Source organism: Trachymyrmex cornetzi, unplaced genomic scaffold (assembly GCF_001594075.2).
Source record: "Trachymyrmex cornetzi isolate Tcor2-1 unplaced genomic scaffold, Tcor1.1 scaffold78, whole genome shotgun sequence".
NCBI lineage: Eukaryota > Metazoa > Arthropoda > Insecta > Hymenoptera > Formicidae > Trachymyrmex > Trachymyrmex cornetzi.
The window spans coordinates 680124-695967 of record NW_017300113.1 but is presented as its reverse complement, the minus strand read 5'-3'; the positions used below and the strand labels follow the sequence as shown (position 1 = coordinate 695967).

At 35.9% G+C, this 15844-nt stretch overlaps 1 protein-coding gene and 1 long non-coding RNA gene across 2 annotated transcripts in view; one reads left to right on the top strand and one right to left on the bottom strand.

Annotated features, from left to right (window-relative positions):
- Positions 1–411: 411 nt before the first annotated feature.
- LOC108768303 (uncharacterized) overlaps positions 412–15844 on the bottom strand; it is a 51836-nt gene continuing 36403 nt past the window's right edge. The window contains exon 3 of the long non-coding RNA XR_001940476.1: positions 412–471. This is a non-coding gene — a long non-coding RNA (uncharacterized LOC108768303). The remainder of the gene's footprint in view (positions 472–15844) is intronic.
- LOC108768302 (uncharacterized) lies at positions 8645–9746 on the top strand. Its single transcript, XM_018518685.1, has one exon. The coding sequence runs from the start codon at positions 8841–8843 to the stop codon at positions 9360–9362; it is 522 nt and encodes a 173-aa protein (XP_018374187.1). The 5' UTR covers positions 8645–8840; the 3' UTR covers positions 9363–9746.

The window sequence follows — 15844 nt, the reverse complement described above, 5'->3', positions numbered from 1 at the left end:
CTATCCACGGAAATTCCATGAACCGGTCCGAGGGGACAAAGGATTCCACGTGATTCTCTGATAGACGGACAAGCGAGTCCAGACGCATAAAGAATTTATCCGCGAAGGATGGATCGTTCGATCGTAAAGAAACGGTGAAATACTGAACAACATCTTGCAATCTGTCGCACAGATTTCGATTTTTACTTTGAAAAATAGACGATTCGCAAATTATCCTTACATCATAATTTTTATAGTCGCTAAACATTAGAAAGTCTTTCAAATTTGCGGTTAAAAATGCATTTATATTATGAATGAAAATGTAACAATAAACGCATAAAACATAGTTAATAACATGGATAAGACTTTGTAAAGTCATATTAAATCGAAGACAACGCAAAATACTTAGCGGAAAATTTGTATATATAGACTCACCAACACCAACACCTGAGCTCGTCAATCCGCTTCAATCGTCCCGCGTTGCAGCTTCACCTGCGGTCAAAAATTAGCGAAACGTTAATTCACAAAATAACAGTGCGTTTTATTGTACGGGTGATAAAATGCATTCCGACCAACCGGTGCGGCTGTCGGATACAAAACGAAGGAAAATGTGGCAAATTATAATCGCGCACGAACTTCAACGCGAACATTAAACGTATCGTCGAAGACGTCAAGCTTTACGAATCATATTGACGAGCAGTAAAAAAAGCTCGTTAGAAATCGCCGGGCGTACCCTCGGTAATTTAAGATGTAATTCGGTCCGATCACACATGGTGCCGCCTTAATAACCGAAATTTGTATCGACCCGCGACCGACACCCCCTAAAAAATATTTAATAAGCACCGAAAAAAGTGTAATAGTCTGGGCTTACTATAAATTCACTCCATTCGCCGTGAAGTGGCAAACAGCACCCGCTAGACTGAGCATTCGAAGTAACGAGTATAATCAAATAATAAATAAAATTTATACGATTTTAATGTATCCCTAATTATAGTTACGGTTCCTTTTAAAAATATGTCATATATTTTCTCCCTTTTTTCTCTTTTTCTATAGCCTTACAATATTTTATTGTTGTATTCATTAACTAATAAATGTACAAATTTTTTAATTTTATAGTTATAGATTTAACACAATCATAAAATAGTAAACTTAAAATTATATTAAATTCATATAAAAATTATATTAATAAATTATATTAAGTTTTATATTTAGATGTCACGTTTAAAAATAAAAATAATAAAAATCAATAATAAGTGATTCAAATTATTTCTATATATGCATAATTTTCAGGTGTAAAAAACACAATATATTTTACAAACTCCTTGCGCATGTTAAATTCAGATCCCTACGTAAGATGAGAGATAAAATTCCAATCAAGTAGATCTCTAAGGACGATATCTACCTGCCGAAAACGATTACCAGTCTCGTAAAAGTGAGAAATAAAAAACGAATACAGTAGTCGTTGAACTATTTTTCGCCCCAGGTACAAATAAGGTCTTCTCTTTTTTTAATATCATTTCTTTGATGTGCCCTTGATGTAACCTCGTCCTTTATTCTTTTTTTACTCTATCGAGTACTAAATGAAGATAACATTAACTAATAATTTCAAGAAAAAATGCAATGAGCAAACAATAATTTGCACAAAGAGAATAAGATAAAAATTGTTTGATAGCTAAAAAAATTATATAAACAGTTATAAATGGAAAATCTTATAACTTTTAATTATATTATAGGTACATATAAATATTAAACGTGATCATCTAACTCAAGCCCGATTCCAATATAAGATTAATTTTAATATCGATTTAACTTACTGTTTATCTTTTTCTAATTTACAATAAATTAAACCAATATTAAACTTAATCTTACATTGATGGAATTAGGTTTAAGTTCTAAAAACCATATTTAACAAGCTAGATATAGATAGAATACAAAATCAAACCAAATAGAACGCAATGTTACGTGATAATTATCACTGCACACAGAGAATCGTACGGACGAATCAATCTGAGGAATGCGTAAGAGAATCAACGGCCTTCTTTCTTTTCTCGCGTGCGCTCACGCGTAATGGTACCGATTTTAAGATCAAGATAACTCGCTGCATCAACCGCGGATGCAGTTACCTTCGCCTCGAGAAATAAAGCGAGACGCAGCTACCTTGGCACCGGCGTGGCGCGGCAGCTCGTTCGGATTTCGTCGTTCCATTTACAAATGATGTTATCGGGCATTAAAATCCATGGAATGTTCTCGGTAGGATATTTTATTACCGCCCTTAAGATGTTCCATCAGTGAAATCCATCAGTGAAATCATATCGCCTTTCGATTAGACGTACCATCACTACAGGTAGATTAGTATCGAGTTTTCGGATGCTCTTTAAATCTCGATGGCACAAAGCGTTTCCTAGTTTTTTTTATTACCCTCCACAATACGACATTAGATTCCAACTAATTTAAGTTCAAATCATATCGCATTACTTGCAGAAATGTAAAAAAAAGTTAGAAAATTACATATAGATAATGATATAATCGTATTATAACCCTCCGCCAGCTGTTGGACTTTAAAGGCACAGAGTTTTTTATTGTAAACTCTGGTGAATAAATTTAATTAATAAATTTAACAAAATTTATAATTAAATATTATGATTAAGTAAACAATGTAAATCTAATTTAAATCTGTAAAAAATAAGGAAATTCCAACTTCTATGATAATAAAAAATTTGTTAAAGCTTTCACAAGTATGTAAGATTTTTTTTCAGATTTTTATACAGACCAGAACACAAGATTTAAAAATATGTACTAAAAAATCGAAGACTTAGATTGCGAACAAAAGATGAAAATATTTCACATTGTCAACGGAGAATTAATGTACTTCTAATAAATTAATTTTACTGAAATCATATATTGTCTATGCAACAAAAAAATGAAAAACTACACAAATTGGTTAAAATATTTTATCCTGAAAATTTAAAGTTTATTAAAAATTTAAACAATCTGACATCATAAAATTTTCGTTAAAAAAATTTCTTTAAATTTGAATGTATAATTTAAAAAAACACTTAATAGTATCAGATATCTATCCTGTGAAAAATTACGAAATAGGGATATCTCGCATATCCTTTGTTTCACCTCTGCAATCATCTCGCCAATTTATCCACAACCGACTCAATGAACCGCAAAGGAAATCATTTATTAAAGTCCGCGAGAAAGAGAGAGCGAGCGAGTAAGCGAGCGAGCGACTGCAGGCGAGTAACGTACGTCAGAAATTTTCAACAGAAACCAACCGGATTCACGGTGGGCGCCGTGCACAGGCCGAGTTATCTCGATCTCGAAATCGGCACGATTACACGCGAGTGCGCGAGGAGGAAGCAGAAAAAGAAGCAGAGGAAGGCGGAAAGCGGAGAAAGGGAACGAGAGCGAGAGGAGCGCGGCAAGACGAGGATGCACTTCTGCTTGCACCTGCCGGTGACGTCAGAAGGGACTTCTTGTTTGGGCCTGCTCAGCCCCGGGGGTCACTACTACTGTTTTAAGTTGGCCTGCTCGCTTCTTCGCCTTCCCTTTTCCCTTCAAGCCCTCATGAAGGCTCTCCCTTTTCGCGTCTACCCGCTGCATCGTCGAACATGCGTGTACAAGTCGGACTTCATACGCGAGCGCAAAGAATGCCGCGCCGGTCATTGCTCATATATTAATTATATGCTAATGAGAATACCGTGTAGAGTCTCATTCTCAAACGCTCGATGGGCATTTCCATGGTCACGATCTTTATACGCAAACAAAAATGGATTTTCTTTGATAAATAATCGTCTTAAGTAATCACAAATTTATTGTCCAGAGATTTAATTCTGTATTCTAACTTGTGTTAAGTATAATCTTCAGAATTCAATTGAATAATTACACTGAAAATTGTGTATAATATGATCAGGAGTTTTGTCAGCCATCGCAAATTTTTTATTTCGTTCTCTTTGTGCGAATAATCATCTTTGCATTATGCATTTTCTTTGAAATCATCAACCAATATTATCTTCACTTAATATTCAATAAAAAAATTATATTTATTTCTATAGTATATTGCTTCAAATTTTTTCTCCTCCACAAAAATAAATGTTCAAGAAATAAAAGTAATTTATGTTATATTTGTTCTCGCGAATACTTTGTTTCTAGATAAAATAATGCCGATTTATATAATATCCAATATATACTGTATTTGCGATAACGTGCCTTGTAAAAACGAAAAAAGATCCTATCTGCAGATGCTGTAATAAATAAACAAAAGAAATTCACGTGTGCATTCCTCGAGCCATCTTTTAGATGCATTCCGCAACGCGCGTTCAACCTGATTATTCAGGCGTTCGCGGATTCTTTTTCTCGTCGGTTAATGACGCGATAAGCGATACTATCGAGTGGCAGAATGCCAGGGGTAGCATTTTAATCAAGATTGTGTCATATCGCTCACCTCTAATGTTTGCTACGGCCGAACGTGAAGGGGATCGCACGTTCCACCTTCGGAATAACGTTTTATCTGATGGGACCCGCGACACTCGTCTCGCACGTGATTTGCATAATCTAATACCCTCGTTGGAGGCCCAAAATAAATATACGAATATAACGCGTCGTTTCTGCGAGATTCAAAGCGATATAATTTACGAGCGTGATAATAGCTTCGGGTGCTACGTAATATTTTCAGAAAAAATATTAAGTAAAAAAAAAGATTTGTCTATATCTTCAATTATTTCAATATAAAAAGATTTTGACTAAATTCATAAATATAATATTGAATTAAAATGTACAGCCATCTTTTTGTTCAAAAGAACAAAAGATGCTTCCTTGCTTAAGAAAAAAGTTGAAAAATAATTCATCACAAAACTTTAATGAGTTTTATAATACATAGTAAAATAAACTTCAATAAAACTGATATTTAGGATCTTCATATTTTCCAATATGGAAATTATCATTGACTTATCCCGACACAAATATATCAAGTAGAACTCCGAATATATCAAGGGACAGTTTCGAACTAAATGATTTGGATAATAGAGGCTCACTAGTTCTTCCCTCTATCACTTAAATTTATTAATTCCGATAATAGAAGCTAACATTCAGAAAACTGAAATCGTGCGCCTATTTTCCTACCTATAGTCAGTTTGGATAATAAGAGCTCGGCTATGAGTTCATATATTTAAAACTGAGCACGAACTTGCTCGTGTATTATATAAATAGAGTGCAGATAAACAGAGTCCAACTGTAAATAAATCTTGAAATTACAAAATCAAATATTATTAACGCCCGAGGAATTTATGCTGCTAATTAATGGATCAGAGCGATACGTGCTGCTCAAGGAACGCACACGCATATTCGATATTTATCATGCTGTACGCGCTCGTGACTTTTCGTTCCGTTAAACGATATGTCATTATCGACGATATAAAATGTACGAGTATAAATTTACGAACAGGAATGCACGTTGCTAAAATCCAACGAAACGTTTCCAAATCGATGGTGTCTCCACATAGCGAATGAGAAAAACGATCATGAATTATTAATTTCACGTAAGACGCCTCCGAAACGACGTGCGCGTCCGCACGAAAACACGTGGGCGCGGCTTTAAATCAGGACACCGCGCGAATGGGCTCGAATTAATTAAAATTTGACGGTCGTATTAAGAACCGGTTGTAAGATCTATCCGCGATCCAGCGATGAAGATCCTGCGAGACGAGAACGAGTATTTCTTTCCAACGATTGCGAAGAGAACGAGAGAAATGAAATGAGTGATCCCTGAGGACTGTTAGAACAGAACGTCCGCGGATCTACTCGCAAACCGGTTTAAATTCACGATTAACAGGAAACGTGCGGAATTATCCGTTTCCTCAATTTTCATTAGAGAGTTGCCTGCTACCTACGAGTTAGAGACGTTCGAGTTGAAGTCACTGTTGCGATTGAATCCGTTAGATTCGATAGATCGGCGAATATGACAATTATCTATGAATATATTGTTTTATGCTATTTGATTTCCTATGTTAATTGTACACGACCGGAAATAAGCGAGGCTTGAGCACTTTTACGAGTTAATGTTGGTGTAATATTCAGCATACGATACACTCCATCGACTTGGCTAGCACATAGGTGAAACATTAAGCAATCGATCGATATGCTTAACGATCCACGACGCTTTTAAATGCGTCATTCGTATGAAAGGTCGATGATTTTTCGGTTAAATGTAGAACAAGGCAAAAATTAAAGTTCGTCAAGTTCGCGAGTTAAAAAACGAAGGTGACACGACTGTTACGTCAATAATATTCAATTAAATATTCCATAAACTTTCAAAACAAAGATAAAAATCAAAGATACGATCAAATCTGAATTGGAAATTATATACAAAGATTAACTAAGTAATAAATAAGTAGAATATAGGCATAACTATTGAATATATGCATAACGCATGAATATTTTTATGTTTATATCAAATTTCAATTTATACCGATAAACATAAATTACAGTCTGCATGTTATTTTTAAGTTTGTAAAAAAAACTTCCAACAACTGATAAAAAACCGATTGTCACGTTACAATAATATAATAAAATACGCAATATTTGCAGTACTTGTTGCTGTATATCAATTTTACAGTTAAAAATCTTCGAAAAAGACTGTTTAAAATTTAAAAATCAAAAAAGAAAAGTGATATCTTGACATAAAAACAAATAAAATAACCCTTGCAAATCATAAAAGGTTCATCGCAGTCGGCAGTTTCAAGGCTCGCTTCACCTGCCTCAAACTATATTTCCGAAATGCAAGTGAAAACAAATAATACCCGAGTGTACCTGTCCTTCGAGGGAGCAAAGTTTGCCTGCAGCGTATGGCTACAACATGCCTTGCCCAGCTCAACAGGACCCTTCACAACTCGATTTTCACCCTCGATAGGTTTCCACTGCTGTTCAGGTGCATCACTAAAACCTCTTTTAAATCGTCAAGTCGATGATTTTACATTTAAATCAATGCAAGTAGATCTCTTCCTTCCCCTCTCTGTACAATATAATTATTTGCAAGAATCGAGAACAAAAATCCTGACAACATATATTCATTAAGTTGTATATATTTATAGATTTATCTATCTGGTACTAACGTATCCATAAAGTATCCGTATTCACCTGATCCTCGTATCATGAAACAGGTTGTAAAAAAAAGTCCCACCCTGTAAAAAAAAGTCGGCAATTCATAGGGTGCGAGGTAAAACAGAAAAAGTACACCTCACAAAACTTTCAAACTTTTTTATGACGATACAGCTAATGGACGTACCGTGATCGTGTCATGAAGACAAGGGGCCGAGTTTCGAGATAACAAAAAATCCGGTCGGAGGCGTATTTAATAGCGGGGGTTGCCGCACCTATCACGAGGCGTCTAGACGCTTCTCGGCTCTAAATCTCTCGTGCACAGTGGGGTAATGAAGGAAACCGGAGTACGTTATTACCGCACGTTAATTACTATAACTTACGGCTAGCTATACGCAAACCCTTTGACTTAAAAATTTTCAACAACGACCGTAGCTGAAATTACTCTTTCTGAACTGAGGGAATCATTTATCTAAAAATAAATTATTTGTTCAAAATCTTTACTTAAAGTACCTACTTAATAAAATGATTTCTATAATAAAATGTAGATATTTCTATATAATACATTTTAATTCTAATTACACTTTAAAAAAAATTTTGACATGATAAAAGATGTTAATATAAACAGTTAAAATCTTTGCACTCTTTTCCAACGAAATTTATACATAAGTAAAACTTTGTAAAATTTTGATTAAAATTATAATGTACAAAAAAAATTCTATAAAATTCTATACAACTAATTTCTTTCACCCCCGTCATCTGTAAAGAATCATACACGTAGAGTGTATAATTTCTATATTGCAATGCACCGAGTCACGCTACTTCGCGTGGCGAAATTGAATATACAATCTGATGATTCTATTTTACACGAGTTGATATAATAATGTTTTCGTGAACCTAACAATCGACTAATTCGTAATTAAACATTGAGCTTTCTCCGCTCGTATCATTATCTCTATTATCGCCGATGTTGTATACAATCAGTCAACTTATCATCCTCAAACCACACCACTTTCTATGTTAACAGCAAGGCGCAACAAGTTGAATATTCTATATTCAGTGTAAAGCCGACGACAAAATCAGTCTCACCTCACGCAAGCTCGCGTGACGCGTACGAACGTGTCGCGACAGGTTCGAACCAGTCTCGAAGGAGCAACACCACCCCCTTTATAAATCCGGACTCTATCCTAGAAAAAGGGATCCCTCTAGAAAACCTAAGAAATCGGAGTCACGCGGAACAAGAAAGCAAGGATTCACCGTGTAGAAGGTCGAATGGGGGTGATCACGGGGGTGTGCGCGCACGTGTATGTGTATCACGAAGGGGCCCCTGCGAGCAGGGTGCTACAAGGACTCGAGATAGGTGGTGGGCGATCGGGCGGTGAAGGCGGAGGAGGGAGAAGACCGGCAGATGGTCGGCGTGGACCCCGACGTGGGAAGCTCCGAATTCTCCGAGTTCCCACAGCCAGAGTGCACCTGCCTTCCCCACTCTGTCACCCTGTGCAACCTCGACGGGGCTATATAAGGACGGGGTTGCTCGTACTAAGGTACCATTCGCTCACTAGCCTCTCGCTTCAAAGCGACTTGCTCGAAAGCACATCCTTCGCTTTCAAGTTCTCCCGCCAAGTTCCTATCGAACGACAGTTCGTGCCACGTGTTCCGAGTTCCGACAGTTCGGAAGAAACCGGTTCAGTGTACCGTGGTTCGAAAGAGAAGAGAGATAGAGAGGGATCAAGAGAAAGAGAGAAGGAGAGAGAAGAAAGATGGCCACTATCACGAGCGAACAAGCGCTCTTCGACTTCGAGCTCAACGACGTGTTCGAGAACGAGCTCAACGATAATCTCTACAACCTGAAGATGTCGGAAGACAAGGCCGTAAGCAGCCGCAAAAGCAGACGCATGCTGAAGCCGCTGAAGCCGTTGCTGCGCATGCTGAAGAAGCGCACCAGCAGCTATGTCAAGAACAACAAACGTCAAGAGGCCATGCCTCAGGTGGAGATCTTCAGCGAAGAGATCGAGAACCAGAACAACGCCAACGAGGCACTGGAACACAGGCTCTTGCAAGAGTTACGGGATGCCGAGGAGGGAGCAGCCATCACCGTTTGCCTTGACGGACAGATGACCGTCGTGCCGGTTGTGCCTGGTCAGTGCTACGTACCGGTGCATTTCGCTCACACCCACGCCGGCGACTTCTACTGGACAACGCTCAGCATGGCCGACAGAGACCTGTGCTACAAGGAGCGCGCCTTCTCGCAGTACCAGCTTCCCGAGGTGCAAGTGGCGTGAGGTGTCATCGAGAACGACAGCATCTACCTCATAGGCGAATCACCCGAGCTGATTATTCGAGATTCGCTGACCTTCTTTCTACGGAAGCGTCCTCGAGGTCGAGGACTCAAACTGTCAATCGAGTCGTGAGGCGACAACGATAGATAGACATTTCGAAACTGTGATCGTTAGATTATATTATGTAGCTATAGCTCATTGACATTTGACTGATCGAAAGGAACATTCCTTGTAGATAAAAATTGGTATGTCAAAGAGAAAGAGACGCGTTCTATTTTTTTTTCTTTTTACATTGCGGCAACACTTGTCGCGTTTGTGATATTTGTACCTATTTTATGTATACACATTTATAGAGTGTTTATTTCAAGATTGTGATATCGGCTTTAATGTCAGCAAGTATCGCTGATTTTCCTATTTGTCTTCCAATATGTTTGTTTAAAATAAATGTTACTCATAAGCATATATACCTTGTGTCAATTAATCTTCCCTTTCATCTTAGTCTTAAATAAATAGTCTTAAGTAAATAATTTTAAGAATATCGTAAAAATCTTAAATCTTCTTTATTATTCTTTTAATTAAAATATACTTCTTAATCGCAAAGAAAAACACATTTATCGTAAAAGAGATACTCGAAAAGCACTTTTAAATTCAACTGGCATTCTTAAAAATCGTTTCATCGTGTAACAAATCAAAATACAAAATAACAAGAATCCGAATATTAAATTTATTAAATATTATTTTCAGAAACATTTTTCTTTCAAAGAAATTTATTTAGAGCTCATTAAATTTAACAATCTGAAAATGTCTCAAGAATTCCAAAGGCTAACGTATAAGATTTGACCAGGCACTTAAGATAAGTTCGAAGGAACATTGGACAAAACTATTTCATCCACAGAAGCCAAGTGGGAGGGAGATTTTAGGCGGGAAACCTTCCTCAAGGTGAGTACACGGAGTTATGTATTCGAAGAGATTGTAATTTTCAAGTGTGATTACGAAGAATTTCTATGACAGAAATTGCAAATTTATTTTTTCTAGATTTTATAAACTATTCACTATTAAACAGAGTTATCATTGCTACATTAATGTTTTATTTTTACATCAATAAAATAGTTCTAATCAGTTGTGTTTTTTAAAACAAGTGAGTTATAGAGATACACAATATTGAACTTTTTTTAATAATAAATTCGGAAAAGAATAGAAAAAGAATAGAAATACGTAGACAATAGTTCATTTGACCGAAAATGCTGCATAGATATGATCGACATTATGCACACGTGTTATCCATATGTGACAGACACATGTCCACTGTGGGGGAGGGGGGGTAGGTAGGGTGTGTTCAAGTTCACATGATTTTCTACAGTGGACACGGGGGTAGAACCTCGACCCTTCGGAAAATAATAAAAGATACCACAATGATCAGTAACCATACATTGGAGTATAATAGAATAATCGGAGGGGTGAATAATTTGCAAATTATACGATAGATCTGATCGAATTTAATTTACTTAATAGAGACATTCGATCGTGAAATATCCTGATACCACCTGGCACCATAATAATTTATCAATAAAAAATAAATAAGCATATTATTTACAAGAAATAATAGCTCTCTCTTGTTGCTATATTATTTATTCAAATACAAGAAAAGCGATGAATAATATATAGGCACGATTTTTTATATATTCATATACATTAACTAATATTCTATATTTTCATAAAACATAAATTCTCTAATTAATACACTCGTTAATTAAATAATAAATATCGAAACTCATGCTATGCTATCTTTTTTAATTTAAAAATCAATAAAAACGCACCACTAAAAATTATAAAATTAATAAACTTTTAAAATCATTTTTTACTATTTATTTTATATAGCTGACGAATTAATTAAATGATTCAGCGACAAATTAGCTTATACAAAGTGGCTTATAGTGAAAAAAAATTATTTGTGATCTTTCCTTGATGTTAGGGTAGATAGGTATCAGCCTGAAGGCAAGCAACCCTTCGGACAACCCTGCATTTGATGTAGGTTTGCACCCGGATTGGAGGGGCAGAAGCTTTCTTTAGCGTACACTTCTACTTAAAGGAGGTCAGGAACGACGTGGCGACATTGTAAAATAACTCCGTAAGGCCCGCCCGGAATGTATCAATTACGTGAGTTATTTTCACCGGCGGTGTCGCAACATCGCATCGATTAAATAAATTAATTCATTATCCTGTTACTGTTACTCCCTCCCTCTGCTCTTCCATCCATACCACGTTCTCTCACCTCATTTACGGTCGTCTCACGGCTATCCGGACCGTGTAAATTGGTCGAAACGAGTATGTCGCAAACGTTCGATAACCCTTTTTCGTAATTACAGTGATTAAAATGTCCGCGCAAGAATTTTTCCTCGTACGAAATCGGCCTTGCCGAATAATATTCACACGACGGAAATACCTCGACTTGCATTCATACAAGACATCCAAAAACACTCGAGATATTCATGAATTTGTACAACGGAAGAATTCATATTACGATACTATCTCAAACGTCAATTCGCTTATTTATGTATATAAGATTATAATCAATATTTATAAAATTTTATTTTATTAATTAAAAGTCAGTCTACAGTGAACAAATGAAATTGTTAAAAATTAGCAAACTATGTATATCTGAAAAGAATATACTTCGTACAATGCAAAGATTAAAATATACGAAAATAATCTCATTAAGTTGTTTTAATTAAGTTATTTTAATTAAAAAATAAAATATCAGAATAATACGATAAGAAGCAGTTGTTATTAATGAGCGTGACTTAAAGAATATTCAATTCCGTATAGATATAAAAACGACCTGTTTCATACTTTCTTTTATCGTGTTACTTTCTCGCAATCCTATTAGAAAAGGATAGTCGAAAAAAGTAACCGGAATAGACAGATGACTTTACTTTTCTTGAAAACGTAACCGTAAAACATTCACTATTATTTACAAAAGTACAATGTTCTTTTATTTATTATAACATCGTCAGATTCAATTTTAAACAAAAATAAGTTTCTTTGTACAAATAATTAACATTTCATTCAACACAAAACTGATGATCAGTTTTTCATATTTCTATTTTATCAATTAAAATATTTGAGACAAAATACAATTTGCAGATTAAATATGTCATGTATATAGATAACATAATACACCGAGTGACAAGAGATATTCTAAGAGGGCAAAGCACTCTCTACCAGCGGCGAAAGTAATAATCCGGTTGCATGTTGGCAAAACCGTGTGGTTTGATGACGAACAATCGTCGCTACTTTCTCAGTTGACATTTCTCAAAGCGAGGGAAAAAAACACGTGTCGCGCGGAATCAGCCACCACTTCCTCCCGCATAAGCACGGTCGATAGTCGTCGGCCTTTACTGTCCTCCGCGGAGTGAATGGTGCGGCGCCGCGTACCTCCCCTCCTCGTCGCGCGGTGACCCGCTCGTGCCAGCGGAACGCTCGCTCGCGCTACTCGCTCATTCCCACGGCCCCGATATCGCTGCATTAATGCGAGTCGGCGCACACGCGCGCACGCACGCGATCTCCCTCGTGCGCGCGTGTCAAGCCGGATCCAAATCGTGCGAGCGAATACGAACGAACACGAATGAACAGCTCGCTTCAACGAGCACGAACGTTTCAAGCAAATTGTTATTTCTGTTTATTCGAGATTGCTTTTGTCTGCTTTCGATTTCACGTGTACCAGGCAATTTAAAAAATCGCACGAAACAATGCTTCGATAACTGGCCGCTTCGATGACCATCTATGAATCATTCATCGGAACTTGCTGTCGTCGTGTTGCTCGATAATCATTAACTGTTCGTAGGGAACAATCGCGTTTTCTCATTTGTCACGATCGCGTTTCGAATAAGGTAATAATACGTACACAACGGCTACCGGCTTTAGTCTCAACCGTGCGAGCATAAACAAGATTCAGGCGCGAAAACAACAGTAACTGTAACGGTAATTTAACTCTTTCGTTTAATTCCAGTTAGTCAGCTGAACTAACTGGAAATTGCCATTTAATTCAAGGAAGATTACTTTTGTTAAATATTTCAAATATCTAACGCGATATTAACATATAATATTATCTCCTCTTTAGATATTCGAAAAAATTCAACAAAATAATTATCAATACGCGATTGAAGTATCACGTATTGATTTTTCTTGGATCAAATGACGATTTGATCCGACATATTATTCTGCACTAATCAAAATAATAAGTAAATTATTTTCAATGAAAAGTAGAGGACGATGCAAGAAATATACTGACGGAAAAAAATTGTTGTAATTATCATAATTTAATTATAATTTTTAGTCATTTTCGATGCTATATATTTCTATATATTTCTTTACTAGAACTATAAATATAATTATTATTACTAATATTATTGTAGCAATAATTATAAAAAAGGAGCTACCATTCATAATTATTTATCACACAATAATAATTAGTAATATCAAACACTTCTCTCAGTGTAAGTAGCATTAAAAAAACGATCATTACTCATAAATATCGCAAGGCAACGATTTCGAATTCCTATTCTCTGTTGATCTCTATTTCGAATGCATAAATTACAAGGAATAGCTAGGTGAAAGATAGACGATATCGCGAATCTTTCATCGCGAAAGCCAACCAATTGTACCGAATTGTAACCGCAAAATGTTCGCAGGAAATGATTGTACTTTCTCTCGGTACTTGTCGCGATCGCCTTTCGATAAGAAACGCGACGACATGCGGAGTCTCGACCGCGACACTACCTACCTACCAGCTCGAGACTCGGCGTTCAAGTGGGAAGGACGGCGACCTTGTATAAACACAACGCACTTGTACGCCGCAATAACAAACTCCAAGGACGCATGAATGGTTGTCTCGAAAAATGTTTAATGTATTATAAAAATAAAATCACATCAAATATCTATATACGAGCGAAAACATGAACTATGAATAAGATCCTAAAATATATATAGGTACACGTTGACAGTGAATTTTTAATATAACGTTTATAAATATCTTACCAAAGTCGAAAAATTTCACAAGTGAATAATACTGACATAAATCTTTATAAAATATAAAGTAAAATTTCAAATGAATATCTCAGAAGCCAAATTGATGATCCCTCATTCCTTATAAATTTTTCAAATTTATAGTACTACAAACATATTAATTTTTATAACTTTGTTATTTTTTTTTTTTTGTTATATTTTATCGACATCTTCGCTAATAATTCTTTAGATTACATTTTCTAAAAATTAAGTTGCATATTTTTAAATTACGAAGAAAATTAATTAAGGCAAAAGTATGAAACTTCATCTGCGACTGAGATTACATTTCTATTATACATTTTGATCTAATAATAAACGGTAAATAAATCATATATCACGACTAAATAGTTAGGAAACGAGCCATTCATGAAATTTGTCCAACACCCGAGTGCGTTAATTGGCACTCACTCTAAATCAGTCAATAATTACGTAAAGGAAGGGAACACACGCCAGTTTCAGCTGCCAAGAGATCTCGCTGTCAACGAACGAACGGCAGCGGTGAAAAAGAGCCGAGCGCTTCTTTCGCGATTGGATGAGGAGGCGAAAGGGAGCAGGAATGAAATTGGCTCGTGACTAATGCCGTTCGTCATGGATGATCGCGAAGCGTGCTTGCGCCATTCCCGTGCCAATCCCGCGACGCCATTCACGGGAAAAGAAAAGGAAGACTCGAATTGTCCCCTCAACAACGCGTACGCGACCTCTTCGAGCCGAGCACGTCGCAAGACAGACCTCTTTAGAACGGCGAAAGCAATTGAAATAGACGACTGTTGCATAATGATGTATCGATAAATAGTGTGATCGCTCAATGACGCACTATTTGCGAAGAGCGAATAATTAATTATCGAGGAAGCCGTTCACAATTCGATGACCCAATGTCAAATAACGATTACGAAATCAATGTAATTCTAGCGTGTGCTGGAATTTTTAAAGTTACAAGCGGAAAAATATAATTTCCGTTAATTATTATTAAAAGATAATTAAATTATAAAAAATTATTAATGTTATTTCCAATATTGCAAATAAATGTAATAGATATTATTATTTCAGCATACATTTACAAAATATTTTTTTTATTTTTTATAGTTAAACTAAAATTACATTTTAATAAAATCTCGCTGTACGAAATAAAATTTAAAAGCAAATACGCTATTAATTTGTTGCGATTTGCTTCGTTTATCTTTAATTAGCTCTTATTTAATTTAATCAGTTTTTTTTTCATACATTTTGATCTCTCCTTGACGGTTGTTGTTGACAAATAAAGATTAAAAGATCTTCTGTAACAGCAAAGTAATTGGATTGAATGCTGTTTCTATGATAATGTGAGATAGAAAGGAAGATAGGATAATCTCATTCTTGCTTACTTATCGTTAAAGTGAATTAACATACGTCAAAAAAACATTAATAGGATTATCTAGCGAGAG